Genomic DNA, 16,021 nt, shown 5'->3' with positions numbered 1-16,021 from the left:
ACTTAATTTGCTTCTTTTCATATTGAGAATGGGAGCTACGCGCGTATCGTATCGGAATGACAAGGCCATGGTTTTTCTTTTGTTATCAAAGATGTTATATATAAAATATTTATTCTTTTTCTCTCCTTTGATTCATTGAGCAGTGGCATCTTACTCAGCGCATCTTATTCATTCATTTGTTCTGCTACGAAAATATAAAAGTATGTACAATTCAATAAATTAATCCCTGCTTAGGGCATGGAGATACTATGTGTTGTCCCGCTGTACAGTACTCGAGAGATGATTCAAAATCAACTACAGGGAAATCCTTAATAAAACTACGAAGATTGACCGACATCTAGCACAGATGGCAATAATGGAATTTATCCGAATATATATATATATTTATATATATATATATATACANGTAACCTGTCATCGTATAAAGTAGCATCGTAAAAAGCACTTTAAGAACTAACATCATAGTTTGCTAGTATTGGTAGAATGTACAGTTGTGCATTATCTTCTCTCCACGAAGAAGCTCACAAATTTGTCCAACTCGTTTGTATATATATATATATATATATATATATATATATATACATACACACACACACATATGTATGTATATATAATTCTACAATATCGTCATCGAAAAGTAAGAAGTAGAAAAAAAAGAAAGAAAAAGCAGATCACGAGATAAAGAATAATTTCGAATAGAAATCGAATCTTTCTCATTGTATATATACATCCACACGGATTATAAACGGTCCTGTGTTCACTATCACAGCAATTATTTAAGCAGCAGATCTCAATTAGGAAGAAATCTTGATTGAGACTTACATTCAAGGATTCAACAATTGAATACTCTGACGATCGAAAGATACTCAAAACAACTCACTGGACCCAACGGCTCCCTCACCACTCCAGAGTGCAATACTCTGTGTCCATATAATCGAATTGTCACTCTCCTCTTTCTTTTCTCTTTTCCACTCCCCCCCTCTCTCTCTCTCTCTCTCTCTCTCTATCTATCTATCTTTCTCTATCTCTCTCGCTTTCTCTCCCTCTCACACGCACGCTCTTTTGCTGCAGCATGTCTCTATGTACATCGTATTGATTTAAACGATATTTTACACGAATCTGCCTGAAGATTCTTTACGTTTTACTTTGGTAATTTATTCCAATAACGATCTTCTTGTCCGTTTTACTTTCCCTTTCCTTTTCCTTATAACGAATCCGCTTGCTGTTCCACCGATTGCTCACTATGGTTCTCACTGACGTGCCCTATTTGTTCGACCTGCACCGCACTTTGCTGCGCTGAATCCTCAGCTGGAATGAGTGTTCCATATTCACAACGTTCCTCTTCGTGGTGCTGCTGCTTTAAGGCCAAGTCGTTGCTGGAGAAACGGTCCGCGCCAAGTTCGTAAGAATCGGCTTCCTGAACTTTGTCATTCCCGTAGCTATGACCGGTAGCCTCACCGGCGTCGTGCTCGTCGGCCATCTGTGCGCCAGCTAGCTGACCCTCCCTGTTACTGTGCATCACATCTTGCTCCTGAGTCACCATCGACTCGTCCTGTTGCCTCAGGTGATCCGGTTGATCGGCGGCAATCACGGACGAAACTTCCTGCTCGAAGTTCTCCTTCGTCTCCTCGCCACGGTCCAAGACCGCCTTCATCTTGCCCTCGGCTTCCTCCGACGGCGGTACCTCCTCTACGTCCGTGTCCGTCAGCGGTGGACTGACATTTCCCCATCTGGACTTGCGGTTGCGATTGCGGTTCTCACGCTCGGACATGTTCTTGTAGTCCTGATGTTGCTTCGTGAGTTTCTGCTTGTCCCTCGGCAGATGATTCTCCCGCTGCCCGTGAACCACATCGGGTCCACCTTCCTGCCCGGACCACGAGGTGGACGGTCCTCCGCCTTCCTGATTCCTCCACGGTCCGTCGGGACCGTGCATGGTCGGCGGACCCATCGGACCGAACGGTGGTCGCAGATGCGGCCCCGGACGGCCGCGCATGTCGTCGAACGGTGGTCTGAAGAAGGAATCGGCCTCTCTAGGGTCGAACGGCGGACCTCGCGGCGCGAACGGCGGTCGCATTCCGGGCCTCATGCCTCTCGGACCCATGCCGCGCGGATGGAACATCAATGGACCTGCAAAAGACGCGGCATGGTGACACTCGCACGAGGTACGAATGCAAGCGACGCTGGCTGATAAAGCAAATTATTGCTCGAGCGCTCCCCCCCTCCCTCTCTCTCTCTCTCGTTGCGCCACATCCGAGCTGAGATAATCAAGATCTCCGGTCTCAGTGTTAAATTCCGATATGTATGTTTGAAATATGAATATTTACGAACTCTTCTCAGATAGTTTGCTCTGCTTTCAGAAGCAACCGAGATATTTCACACGAATACACACAGACAAATAGTTCAATGGCATATATAGAGTGTCTGACGCAAGCCGTACCGCACCCGTCACATACTTGTACATAGAGAAAAGAGTTTCTTTGGATTTAGTATACATGTTTGCTCGACTTGAGTTTTTTAAGTATAAACAACGTAATTTAATATCAAATATTTTATTTGAATGTAAATGTTGTTTCACCAGAGTAAACCACGTTGTTTGATAGAAGAAACAGTATTGTTTTGAGAAAATAATATTTCGTTTTCGATAAAAAAAATTCATTTCATCATATATTAAGTATTATTCCACTGAAATAAAACAGTTCTTTAATACTTCTTCGACATGATGTTACTTCTTTCAAATAATTTATTTATGACACCATTGTAATGTTTGGACGAAAATACGAAAGAAATATGTTATTTTACGTAAAGACATTTATTGCTTGAGAAACTAAACAATCTTGTTTGTTGAATCAAGCATTCGTTTGTTTACTCCATCCCAAAAGACAAGTTTGTTTCAATTAAATAAATTTTTTTAAATGCAAAGAAATTTTTTTTTCTATATAGTTTAGGTCAGTGTGGACAACAAAGTTTTTTACCATTTTGCGAACAAATGCACAAAATTTTGAGTCATTAATTAATTATCGAAAATGGCCATGTAAAGAGATACTCAAAAATTTGCGTGGTTATTTGCAAAATTGTAGAGGAATTTTTTTGCTCAGGGTGGCCTAATTTATAAATATATGACAGCTGTTGTACTTAACGACAGACATCAGTATATTGAACTTTGAACCTGTTCTCGCTAGGTATAACAGCCGCCACACATATTTGTATAGATTAGGCCATTTTGAGCAAAAAATCAATAGATTTTTTAGAAGGGTAATAACCCTTCTGCAAATAACTACGTAAATTTTTGAGTTATTAATTAAAGAATCTTCTATACACGATGATTTTCAATAAATAACTAAACATTATTTGTGGTTGTTTGCAAAATGATAGATGAATTTTTTGCTCATATTGACCTAAACTACAAGTGTGTATAACGGATACGGCTTGCGTTCGTCACTCTGAATATAAGGATTACAAATATACATGTAACAATATATATAAGTTTCTAAGAAATATATAAGCTATAAGCATTTATGAGTGCATGTGCGACATATACCTGCGGCGAATAAAGAATATTTGATATATTATGAATATTATACATATCCCAACTGTAAAAAATGTCGTACTGTTATTCGTTGCAAATATATAACCATTCTGGATAATAAAAAAATTCGAAATTAGTTCTAATAGGCAAATTCGACGAACATTTAACTAATGAAAATTAAATATAATTAAATATATTTATAATTAAAAATTTTTAAGGCAAAACATTCGCTGAAATTTTGTTCAGACTACAATAAAAATTCACCAATACGTCCCCGCCTAAATGAGTACTTCAAGCCGTAAACCTTAAGAAATTGACCGATCACAGTCGATTATTCTCTTCGCATTCGACTGTGATTGGTCAGTTCTAAAGGCTTGAAACACCCATCGCAGAGCTAAATCTCGCGCAATGTGTCGAAAGAAATGATTCCCGCTTTACACAATAGCAATTTACTCGAGGAACACGGCAATAACGGGACCCTATATAAACACGTGGACTTCCTGGAAATGTGTGCGTATCGAAAGATACGCGCATACGCGCCCATGCGAAGCGAGCATAGAGAAAATAGTGGCAAAGACTGTGTCTTACCGGGCCCTCTGGCTCCGCGAGGTCCGAATCCATCGGGACCGACCGGTCCTCTCGGGCCTTTGGGTCCCATCATCGGCGGCATCCCGAACACAGGCTCGATGGGGCCGAAGAACTCTCGCCTGCGCGGGTCGAAGTCAGAGCGGTCGTTGTGACCTCTGGGGTCGAAGCCGTCCTGCATCCGCGGGTCGAAGTTCTCACGCCTCATGTCGTATTCGAAGCGTTCGCGCTCGTACTCGTCGACGGGCGGCCGACGGCCGCGCACCTCCGCGCGATCGAACTCCTCCCTGGCTCCAAGCCTGGGCGGGAAAGGTTCATCGGCGCGCGGCCCGTTGTGCCCTACCATCCTGCCGCCTTCAAAGTCCTCCGGGAACATACCAGGCTGCATCCTGGGGTCCAAGAAATCGTCCATCTGCGAGTTTCTCAGGCCGCCGCCGCGGGGCGGGAAGTTTGGCCGGTCGCGATCGGCGAGGCCGCCCCGCTGTTGGAACTCTCGCGGCTCTTGGAGCGCACCTCCGAAGGCACCCGGGCCGCGCGGGAAGTCCGCTCGATCCGACAGTACCGCACCGAACTTGGGAAGATCCATCAGCGAGATCGGCATGTCGTTGGGTCGCCGTCCTCCTCCTGCTCCTCCTCCACCTCCTCCTCCTGCTCCTGCTCCTCCTCCTCCTCCCCCGGCTCCTCCTCCTGCCGCGGCTCCTGCAGCGCCGGGACTATCCTCGAAGCTCCTGTCGTTCCGCTCGTTGCTACGTTCGGTGCGATTGCCGCGGATATTCCTGTCCATCCGGTCGTCCAGTGTGCCGTCCGCCAACTGTCGCAGTCGATCCGCTAGACTGGGCTTGTTCTCTTTCTTCGCCTCGCTGCCCTCCTGGACGCTCGGATTCGGCACACCGAGTCCCTCCGGATGTCTCGGAGCGTTGTTCTCCCTGTTGTCTCTGGGAGCCTCCCGATTGTCACGATCTCCGCGTCTGTCGTCTCTCTCTCGCTCGCCGCGACCGTCACGGTTGTCTCTTCGCCGGTCCCGGCCACGGTCGCGCCCTCTGCCTCTGTCCCTGCTGCGGTCCATTCGACACTCGTTCAGGTCCATACGATCGCCACGGTCTCGCTCGTTCCGGTCTCTTCTCTCCCGATTCTCACGCTCGCGGTCCCGCTGCTCTTTGTACTCGCGAGCCTGGTCGCTCTCCATGCGAATCTCGGCGATTAGCTGGTCACTGAGGTTCGGCTTGTCCTTAGGCACGTTGCTGCTCAGGCTCGGCGGCATCGCGTCCTCCATCTCCACGTCCATGTCGTCCGAGTGATGTTGCTGAGGTAGTTGCATCTGCATCGCCGGCACCGGACCCACGCCGTACGGCTGCCGCAGCATCGGCAAGTTTGGCATACTGGTCTCCGTCGTCGGCGGCGGCACGCCAATCGGCGGGACATTGTGCGGCATACCTGCAATGTTTACATCCACTTCTAGACAAGTAGCAGGCTCGAGGTAAGTGATGATATTAGATGTATCAGATTAGTGGTGGTCCTAGGCAAGTGTTTGGAATGATTATCAAGGCTGCCGCAGAAAATGAATGTCCAAGTTGCCCGACTTTTTCACGTTTTCCGTACGACAGTTCTGGATGATTTTCCACGAGTGATACGTAATCTTAAACTTAAACATTTAGAAGCCGGAGTCGCGAGAAAGGCAGGTTATATTATTAGAAGAGCAATACGAACTTGAAAGTTAGTCATGTAATTCTGAATATATGCAAATTCAGGCTGACAAAAAGTAAATAAATATTGCAGAAAAGAACACGATCGGGAGCATTTAAGAATTGTGAGTAAAGTTCAAAATTCCAGGCTTTTATATCTTTCCCTGACATCTTAAACTTCCACGATTTTTCCCGGTTTTTCAGGTCTGTGGCAACCTTGATTACATCTGAGGGTGAGACAAAGGAGATGTGGGAGAAAACGCAACGCAAGACTTCTCTCATAATATCGCACGTGGAGAACTCTGGATGAGGTCAGAGTCACTTTATGCTTTCCTAAATAGAGCACTATGTTATTAGTAATAGTAGTAGTTATTAAAGTATTACATAAATTGTGTTTCGCTTGGTTAAAGAACTGTATATACCAGTGGAGTTCGGCTTGTCTGAAGGTGCGGCAGGCGCGGGCAGTGGAATTTGTGTGAGCAAACCTACGCCAACACCCGCACCAAACGGTGGATTTACCGAGGGTGTCAGCATCGTCTGCATCATACTAGGTGGTCCCAATAAGCTCTGCATGTTCGGCGGTGGAACTCCGATCGGGACGTTCGACATTAGTCCATGCGTCATCTGTATGCCCATGTGGCCAATCACTCCTACAAGATTCACGATGTTAAACAATTGCAAAAATCACTGCTGATACGTCTGTATTCTAATAAAGCGAGACGTTACTCACCTATTTATCATATATGTTTAAGTATAATAAATATAATAAAAATATTCAAGGTTCTTATCGCAACCTATACTCAAGTTTTTACCAATATGTGGCAAGATGTTCGCATAACTTTCGAGATATTTCTAACTACTACATCTAGATATTTTTATGCAACGTGCGACAGGACCGAATTTTTATGATAATATATTCTCAACATACATGTTATAGAGTTCCGACGATAATTTCACGCGACATAAACTCACGTGGTACTCCGGGCATGGTGAATGCCGGAGGCATCATTTGCAGCTGCGTGTTCGGCGGAGGCAGCAAGGCAGCCGACGTGGGGGGTCTGATCGGCGGTGGTTGACTGGTATCGATCAGTTGCTGCTGCTGCTGTTGCTGCTGCTGCGAATTGGCCGACGACTGCATGACGTTCACGATACCGTCCGTTAAGGTAGGAATAGGCGCACCGGCATTCGCTGCGGCAACCATCGCCTGCTGCTGCAACTGCAGCTGCTGCAACTGCTGTATATCCGCACTCGTGCCTGTGTGCTTCAGTTTTCCTTTAACACGAAGAAGTAGTCATTTTAAATGTTACTCTTCCAGAGTCGAGCTGTCCAGCTGTTGAACCGACGCCAATCCGCTTATCTGCACGTGTTTAGCACAAAGTCAGGTGGAGCGGGCTCTTCGAATCGGTGAGTATCGATCGATTTTTCCTCGCTGTCCGCGAAGACTATACCGAACCAGCTTTGTGATGGAGTGGGCGCGCGGTTAAAAATGTTAATTGACGGCAGATAGACCGTACAAAACGCGTCGGCGGATATTCAAATTGCGGAAACATACCCTTTAAATTAGGCGGTAGTGTGTCCTCGTCTATCATGCCACCTTCCTCTAACAATTCTAACTCTTGATCAGTAATGTTGGTTAACTTATTCCACGGGATATAACTGACGCCCAATTCTACTTCCCAGTAATCCTTCCATTCCTTGCCTTTAACGCCTTTACCGGGTGCCCATGCTAACTGTAATTAAGAGAGACACGTTAAATTAAATTGACCGTCTTTGTAAAAATTATGCGAGTTGAGACTTGAGCTGGCATTGACCGATTTATTACTTATTTTATACTAAAAAATTCATGCGGAAATCAACAAAAATATATTTAATGCAAGTCTTGTGCTCTCTATAGCACAATGTGACCACATTTTGGCAGATTGTTCTATCAGAAGCGTTCAACACATGTTTAAGGCTCGGCTCCCTTCGTTAGTTATATTAGTTTTGTAACGTCATAAGCGAGAAATAACATGCAGTAGTTTCTTGCAACATATAGCTTTACTTTTTAATTTTCCCCGAAAACACAATGATTTCGTAATCTTGAAATCTGTAAAATGTGCAGAAAATTGAGATGTCTGGCCGAGATGTTAGGTAGAATCGCAAAATAATTTTTTAAATAGCGGGTCATTTTTCAGCCATCTCAGCTATCACTGCCCAAGTATGGCTTGTTTATGACGTCACAAAACCCATACGGCTAGCGGAGGGAACCGAGTCTTAAAGCTCCTGAGTAGTTGCTGCGACTGTTTTTATTTAGTGAAGTTGGAAGCGAAAAATCGCATGCTAAAATATATCGCAGTAAACGAGGAGATAAAAGAAAAAAATATCCGGATTCTTTAACCCGAATGATCAGTAAGTATCCATAAAATTAACGTAACAGAAATCACGAGAAAAGATGTAGATTAAAAACGTAAGTTGTATATTATGTTAATTTTCGGCTACTTGCTGATTATCGAAGTTAAAAGAAAGCGTCTGAACTTTTACGAGTGTACTGAATCGATTACGAGTATTTTGTATGTTCTTTTTTCTCAATATTATATCTATATATCACGTGTATATTTCTGACTTCTGACGTCATCAAACAAGGACAACAGCCATAATGAGGACACGGGAGCTTTAAGAGGATCTTGAAATCATCCTGTTTTACCACAAATTTTTTAGTACCATATCCGTTACTGGTTGCACAAAATTTCTTACATATGTTAATGAGGGCGACGACGGTTGACTTTATTCGAAAAACGAAAAAATTGTATAATTTGTTAACTTTTTTCGTTCTTCAAATACAGTCAACCGTTGTAGCCTATGTTAAAGTGTGTATTGCAATTGTTCAAAAGGATTCTTAATCCTGTCAATAACGAATGTAGTGCTAAAAAAAATTTGTGGTAAAACAGGACGACTTCAGGATCCTCTTAACGATAGATCTTTCAAGATCCATAAATCTATCACGAATTATGAATCAGAAACGAAAAATGCGTCTGTTATGCTCTAATATAAAAAATATTGCACGCAATAGTTACTCACTGTGATAGCTTTGCCTTGCATCTTATGGTTTTTCAATTTTGTGAGTGCCCGATATGCATCCTGCCTTCTATTCATACATATGAAAGCGCAACCCCTCGGCGAGATCAAATCGATGCTGACGATATCGCCAAACTCTCCGAACGTGTCGGACAATTCTTCCTGATGCACGAGTTTTGACAAGTGTCCCACCCAAAGTGTTGTACTGCAAACTGCGAAATATCATACATTGAAATCTTCGCTATCTCTTGCACAAAAAAAAAAGTTCGCGAAGCTCCGCTTCGTGCCTGAGATCACATACCGCTCAATTTATCTCGAACTATCGGTGGCAAACCGCGTTTACGTCGCTCTCTTTCTTTCTCCCGTTCTTCTTCCGTCATTTTCTCTCGACTGTCATCGCGTTTTCTGTCACGACCCCTGTCTCTTGAGCGGGATCTGTAATAAATATGTATATTAAAAACAGAAAATTAAACAATACGTTAACGGCATAGATAAAAATGTTCAAGTTTCGATTGTAGAAACAATCAATTTAGACAAGGGCGAAAGATGGAGATTACTACCTTCTTCGGCGCGATCTGCTCCTGGAGCGAGATTTTCTGTCTCTATCGCGGTCTCTGTCTCTGTCTCGGTGCCGTGGGGACCGGGATCGGCTGTGGTGTCGGTACCGTTCGGGCGATCTGCTTTGCGAACTCGCATTCTCACAATTAACAATTTCTACACTGCTACTATCACGTCTAGCGCCGTTCCTGTAAAAAGGGAACTCGTTAAAAAGGAGGAACACAGCTTTACGATCGGAGAAGTTGCGGCGCACCCTCACCCAGAATAATCTTGCGTTTCTTGGCGTTCGTCGAGCAACGGGCTCTTTTGATTTTGATGCGCAGACTGATTGATCTGCCTAACATTCGATAACGATTGTGAAGTGTATGGCAGAGCTGGCGGATAACCAGGTGGCGGCTGGCTCATGTCTTGTATCACATTGCTGTTCGTGTTAGGTGCGTAATTTTGCGTATTTGGTTTCAGGATGTCAGAAGGCTTTAACTCGCACTCAGATGCAAATGGAAGGGTCTGAAATAAGAGAAAGAAACTCGATGTAAAACAAGTGCAAGTGGTCGGGGGTATAAAGAAAAATGTCGAATATTGAACGAGCAACACTGACAGGAACGGTTTGTGCTAAATGCTTATCGAACTCTTCCTCTTGCTGCTTCATTTGTTGAAGTTTGCGCTTTTTCTCCTCCATCTCATGCTGTGAAGAGGAGGTCGTCACACTGCTTTGCATACTTTGTTGTATGGTCTGCAATTGTCTGAGAACCTACAAATAACACGCCATGTATAAAGTGACGACACTGAAGCTTACTATCACTATTATCTAATCTCTAGTATTCAGTAAATACCTCGGGGTTCGCAAGTAACAGCCCTAGACTTTCCAAACTGTTATTCGCCGATACTGCATTATGTTGAGTATTCGCCGAAGCGGCTGCATTCGGAGAATTCGTCACAACAACATCATCATCCTCTTCCTCGCCATAATCGAAGTCTAACAGTTTCTTATCAAACTTCACAGAACTCTTTTGTTCGCTAGCCTCTTGCTTCTTTCTAATTAGTTCTTGCAAGTGTTGCAACTGGTCGATGAAAGCGGGATCCACCATCGAGCTAGAATTGGACTGACTCTGTAAAAGGAGATGTCAGGTTAGATAAATGTTGATTTGTCAGTCAACATAGTGTGAGATCATTTTTATTACTAAGAGTTTATTTGCATTGGCTAAAGTCGCCGCTTCCATTTTCGATTGTGCTAGCCATACAGGATCAATCGTTTTTCCAGGTGGGAATAGTTTTGCATCCTTCACAGTATTTTTAATTGTAGATGGAGGTGTCTTAGAGACAGCACTTACATTACTTATATTATTTCCGGCCGATGTATTTAATGTACCTGGAAACATTAAAGTATAAAAAACTTATTTAGCACAATATTCAAAAATATTTCATATTCAATTGTACCATTCACATCATAACTCATACCATTGCTATTTACTGGCTGTTCTTTGTGTATTGGATGGTTCGGATCTGCTAGATCGAAAAGTGGTTGAATAACTTCTGGTGGAAAAACCGCATTCTTCTGCCAAAGATTTAGTACACGTATAACTTTGCTTTTATCTTCCTGCGGGCATTTTAAAAGATTGAGAAAAGTGTTTTGCATATTCTTTGCAAATCTCGGGGCAAATACATCTTTCTCCATTCCAAACTGATGTCTAGATTGTCTGACAATCGAATCTATAACGTACAATCCTGGTACCTTGTATTCAGGCTTGCACTGAAAAGAAAATAGATTAATTTTAGTTAAATTGTTGTATCTCGATTACATCTCGATTTAATAAGAATGCAATTAAATAGATATATTTACTTTTAGAATGAATTTCTCCACACTTTGTACGACATGCTTGTAGAATTTTATTGCTTTAATGGCTCCTCGTGTAAGTGAATTCATTTTGGCTTTTGAAATAGGTGGCTTAACATCATAGAGAGCAGAGAGCTGTAAGAAAATCACAATCAATTGCATTTTCTCAGTAAGCAACATTTATTGAAAATAAGAGACAATATTTCTACAACTATCCCTTGTATCCCTTCTCCAGCATATAATTCTAACACAAAAGATACAACACACCACAACAACGTAAAAATCAATGTGCTGCGCTTGCACTCCAGCCCTGATGAGTGCATAAAAGCTGGTGTATGAATGAAAACATGATTTGTGCCTTATATTTATATTATTTAAACCAGAAAAATGTAACTAGACACCTCCAACGAGCACGTGTAGTCATTTGGTCGAAATTGTTTGAGTGCTCTATGAAAACAAGCTGCACGAAATCGCGAGGGGCGTGCAGATCGCGACGAATCGCGGTCTCTCTCTCTTTCCTGTGGACTTTGGCGAAGGAAGTACGCCGAGACCGCGTGAAGATGCGCTTCGGCAAGACGAGATTCGACATTATACGGTTCCTTTTATCAACGAGTTGATCTCAGGTAAGAGGAGGTGGAATGGGACGAGTCGAGGTGGACGAAGGGGAAAAGAAAAAGGGCTAGTTGCCCCTACGACGGTGACCTCTAAGACGTGCACGTACAAGTGGAGGTTCCCGGGGTAGTCGCTTACCTCCGCATTGAACGCCTTTACCGCGTCCATCGCGGCTGGAGGAAAGCCCTCGCGCACTCGGGTTATCGTCAGGCTTCACGCGAGTCCCGTCACAACACAATACCGACGGTCCATTCGTGATGAAACTCGCATCTCTTCCTCAACGCGCACTGTGTAGCCGAGCCATGCCATTCAAGATGGCAGGTCCGAGCTGTTTCCCGATACGCATCGCGGGCCGACCAATGAGTGACGTCACACCTGTCGTTCAACCGGTCGGTAACGCGACGCTCGTGTCCTCTTTCCGTGAGACGGTCTTTCAAGGAGGGCTGGGCGATGAATAATCGAACGAATCGTCGATGCTTGATCTGTTGTTAAAGAATGTCGAATTTTCTGTCGAAAGATATCGTTATGTGAAAATAGTGAAACAAAATATAATCGAGCTTGCTGTTGAATCGTACGTATCGTCAGGAAATAGAAGTCCGTTCGCTCTGTTCCTAAGTTGTACTATTTGAAATCAAGGCTCCGCCGTTTACTTCGCCGTTGAGTTGCACGATTCGATGCGGTATCTAATATTCATCCGTATTTTAGTTTTCTTAGTCCTGGTCTGGAATAACTTTAAGCTTTAAGTCTTAAGATGTTGACCAATTACAGTCGAAGGTGAGGAGAATACTAAATTGTGATTGGTCAATTTCTTAAGGCTTAAAGTTCAAAATACATGTTTCTTTGTGGACCGACACTGATGGTCTGGCAGACCAACGCAATGTTCAATGAGCGACGCGCTGGCTGCGAGAGCCATCTGACGATATTTGTTTTCTTCGGCTGCGTTCTGAAATGTGCTGACAGTATTGAAGCCCGTATCAGACTCACAGGCATCTATAGGTCTGCTTGTTTTCGTTACACTAAAACTGCACTAGAACTGTACTGAACTGAACTGAACCGCACTAGGAAAGATTAGTACAGAATAGTTCAGTTCAGTGCAAAAGTGCAATGAAGAAGTCTGTTCGTTTTCGCTGCACAGCTGAAACGCCAGAGTATAGTAAACAACATAGCGCATCACATGGCATTATTTGATTCTTCTGACGAAGAGGATTTTGTTGTAATACAACCACTATTATAACCCATTGTAGATGAGAACGATGAATGTAATATACAACTAAATATAGCAAATTTATTAATAATTTACAATATTATATACCCTATCGATTATAAATTTAAACAAATGACTAAATATAAAATAAATATAAATATAAAATTATAAAAATATCTTGACATCTTAAATTCATCCTTGTGGCATGTTTGGACATTACTGCTGTATATGTGTGTGTTATGGTATAATATTAACAATTTTTGAAAATGGAATAAAGAAAATGTTTCACACATTTCAATATAATGCAAGCCACATACCTGATAGAGACTTTTCGTATAAATTTCCGTTACGCTTACGTGCAGTTCCAAGCTACACTTTCATGCAATGCACTGACCACACTATCTCCTGACTCAGTGCAACAGTTCACTGAACTACCTGCACTATATTGCACTGCGAAAACGAACAGCATTGATGACGTTCTGATGACGTCATTTTCGATACAAAGAACGCTTTAGTGTAAACTCCTTGCACTAGTGTGCATTAGTGCAGAAAGTGTTTCGAAAAAAAAACAGACCTTATAATATACTAGACCGCGAAACTCGTTATTTACTTTCTAGATAAAATATAGCCAAAAACTATATACTTAAATGCAGCATTGGCGGCGGACTTAGTAACCGATTGAGGTTGTTTTCCTACACCTATGAGATGCTAAGAGAAACATACCTAAGCAGCACGTAAAGAGTAATATAATTGGTGATACTACAACACTTTTGCTACGTAAGATATATATTAAAGGTTCTAAAACGTATGTTCTTCGAACATTCCCACTTTGTTTGAATATAACCAAACCAGGTGAACGTAAAACGAAAGTTCCTCGAACGTTTACGAGCTGCTTGGGATAAACGTGTTATCTGTGTCCAAAAGTAACAATGTGCGAAATGTCCGCTAAATGTAAGTTATAAGTTATATAACTTATAACTTTTTCTTAATAACATATTAACTTTTTTGTACAAAGTGGCTTTGACTATATTTTTATATTTACTTAATATTAAAAAATTATAATTCGTGTGATGAATAAAATTGTGCTAACAACAATTGTGTGAACACAATTTTTAATCTATTTTCTATTTATAAAATACTCGAGAAAGATCTGTAGAATAAATAAAATAAATATTCGCCAGAAATATTAAATAACACTAATATTGTATAAATATTACGATTTTCCATTTAATTCTGTAACTCTCATTAGTAACTTACAAATATTATATTGTACTACATTGTAAACTGGTATATAAAATTATAAAACTGATATAATGTTACTATTATTTAATATTTATTTGAAGAGTAATACTTTCACTTCATTAGATATTTATTCATGTGTAATAATATAACCTCGTAACATTCACCAGACGACAAATTCCAACCGGTTATTATATTGTAACGTCCGGACTTATTTTGGAACATTAATAATATATTAGTATAGATCGGAGGCCGAATTGTCTGATTTCAGACATCATTAGGTTAGATATTCATTAGGTATAGATATTTTATCCCTATGTTACTAGATGTAAGTACGTGCGCATATGTATATTCGCGCGCGTTAAAAATTATAATTAAAATTATAACACCGAAGAAACGACACTGCGTGTCGTTAGAGAGTCTTAAAATCGATGGATCAATAGACAAGAGAAACCGTAATCTCTCAATGCGATAAGGCGTCCCGCTGCTAACATAAACAGGAGCATGAAAACTGAGTCCAAACACCACTCAGAACCGAGGCGGCGATATCGACGCGATGACATCATACCGATGGAATGAATTTCTTCCATCTCCATGACTCCATCAGCCAACCAGAAAACGACATATAAAAACGTGCGCATTCGTTGAGAAGGCGATTATTTTCTCGTAATTAGTCTCTGGTACTCGTGTACTTATATACTTTGGAATATATTAGTCGTAAAATCCGACTGTGTAGCAATTACTTTTGTCTATCCTTCATTTCTCGAACGTTGCGAAATCGAAATTCGGAATCGCGGACCGCATCATCCCGCGCAGCGCCGGAACATTCGAGACCAAGCCAGAATGAGCGGCTCTGATTTCTCGCCAGATTCATCGATCATTTCGCGAGACTCCGGAGACCCAGGGTAAACTCGGTGAAAAGCAGAGTGACCCAAAAGCGGAGCCATCACTCTGTTGACCGTCCACGTAAGTCACTGATTTTACTACTTTCAAATTTTCGTATATAATTATCTATTGTGGACGTAATAATATCATGTATAAATGCACGTTATATACCGATACGTTTAGAAAGCCCAGGTTCACAGTCTAGTATATTATAAACCAGTATTCATATTCAAATCTTATATTTATGACCGTCTTATGTTTATTTTCCGATACTCTATGGTTCATTTCACTGGCTATGAAGCATCAATGGATAAATCTAAGACAATCTTATATATAAGATTTGACTATGAATATCGACCATAAGTGTCTGCGATCAGACTACAAATTAGGATTGAGTTAAAATTTGGCCAATCAGAGCAAAATTCACTAAACTTCAGTTTAGTGAACTTTGCTCTGATTGATTAAAATATTGTCACCAATAATATATACACATATAAACCAAGTATTCCCATCTATTTCTAATAGCAGCAAGTGATGGCTTCTGCTCATAGGACGCGGAAAGGTTTGTCGTGCGACAAACTACGCGCGAATAAACTTAGTCTCTTACCGAAAAGCAGCAAAGCGTCCTGTGGCCTTGAGTGTACAGATATGGAGGAGGAATGCTGGAACCGAAAGTGTATTCAAAGTATGTACGAGAGAAAAAGGTATACGAGTGAGATTCGTTCTCTCTGCGTATGTGCCACAAGTGACGTTATTTCAATTTCAAGTAGTCTGTAGAGCTGCGATAGAGCCTATGGCCACCGCGCGTGTAGAAAGGAAAAGGAGGAAGAACTCCAGTACGG

General features: G+C 41.9%; 1 protein-coding gene across 1 annotated transcript; it reads right to left on the bottom strand.

Moving 5' to 3' along the window:
* Positions 1 to 615: 615 nt before the first annotated feature.
* LOC106749069 (splicing factor, arginine/serine-rich 15) lies at positions 616 to 13,122 on the bottom strand. The gene is made up of 15 exons (XM_014628139.1): positions 11,990 to 13,122; positions 11,246 to 11,374; positions 10,864 to 11,155; positions 10,587 to 10,774; positions 10,239 to 10,514; positions 10,004 to 10,156; positions 9,665 to 9,912; positions 9,408 to 9,593; positions 9,149 to 9,282; positions 8,851 to 9,059; positions 7,346 to 7,523; positions 6,766 to 7,065; positions 6,216 to 6,443; positions 4,115 to 5,545; positions 616 to 2,127 (listed from the first exon to the last, which is right to left on the bottom strand). The coding sequence occupies exons 1-15, from the start codon at positions 12,017 to 12,019 to the stop codon at positions 1,205 to 1,207; spliced, it is 4,905 nt and encodes a 1,634-aa protein (XP_014483625.1). The 5' UTR covers positions 12,020 to 13,122; the 3' UTR covers positions 616 to 1,204.
* Positions 13,123 to 16,021: the final 2,899 nt, after the last annotated feature.

The sequence above is a fragment of the Dinoponera quadriceps genome, unplaced genomic scaffold (genome assembly GCF_001313825.1).
Source record: "Dinoponera quadriceps isolate SergipeBrazil2010 unplaced genomic scaffold, ASM131382v1 scaffold3382, whole genome shotgun sequence".
Lineage (NCBI taxonomy): Eukaryota > Metazoa > Arthropoda > Insecta > Hymenoptera > Formicidae > Dinoponera > Dinoponera quadriceps.
Note: the sequence above shows the minus strand (reverse complement) of the source record. Positions and strands in the feature narration are given on the sequence as shown.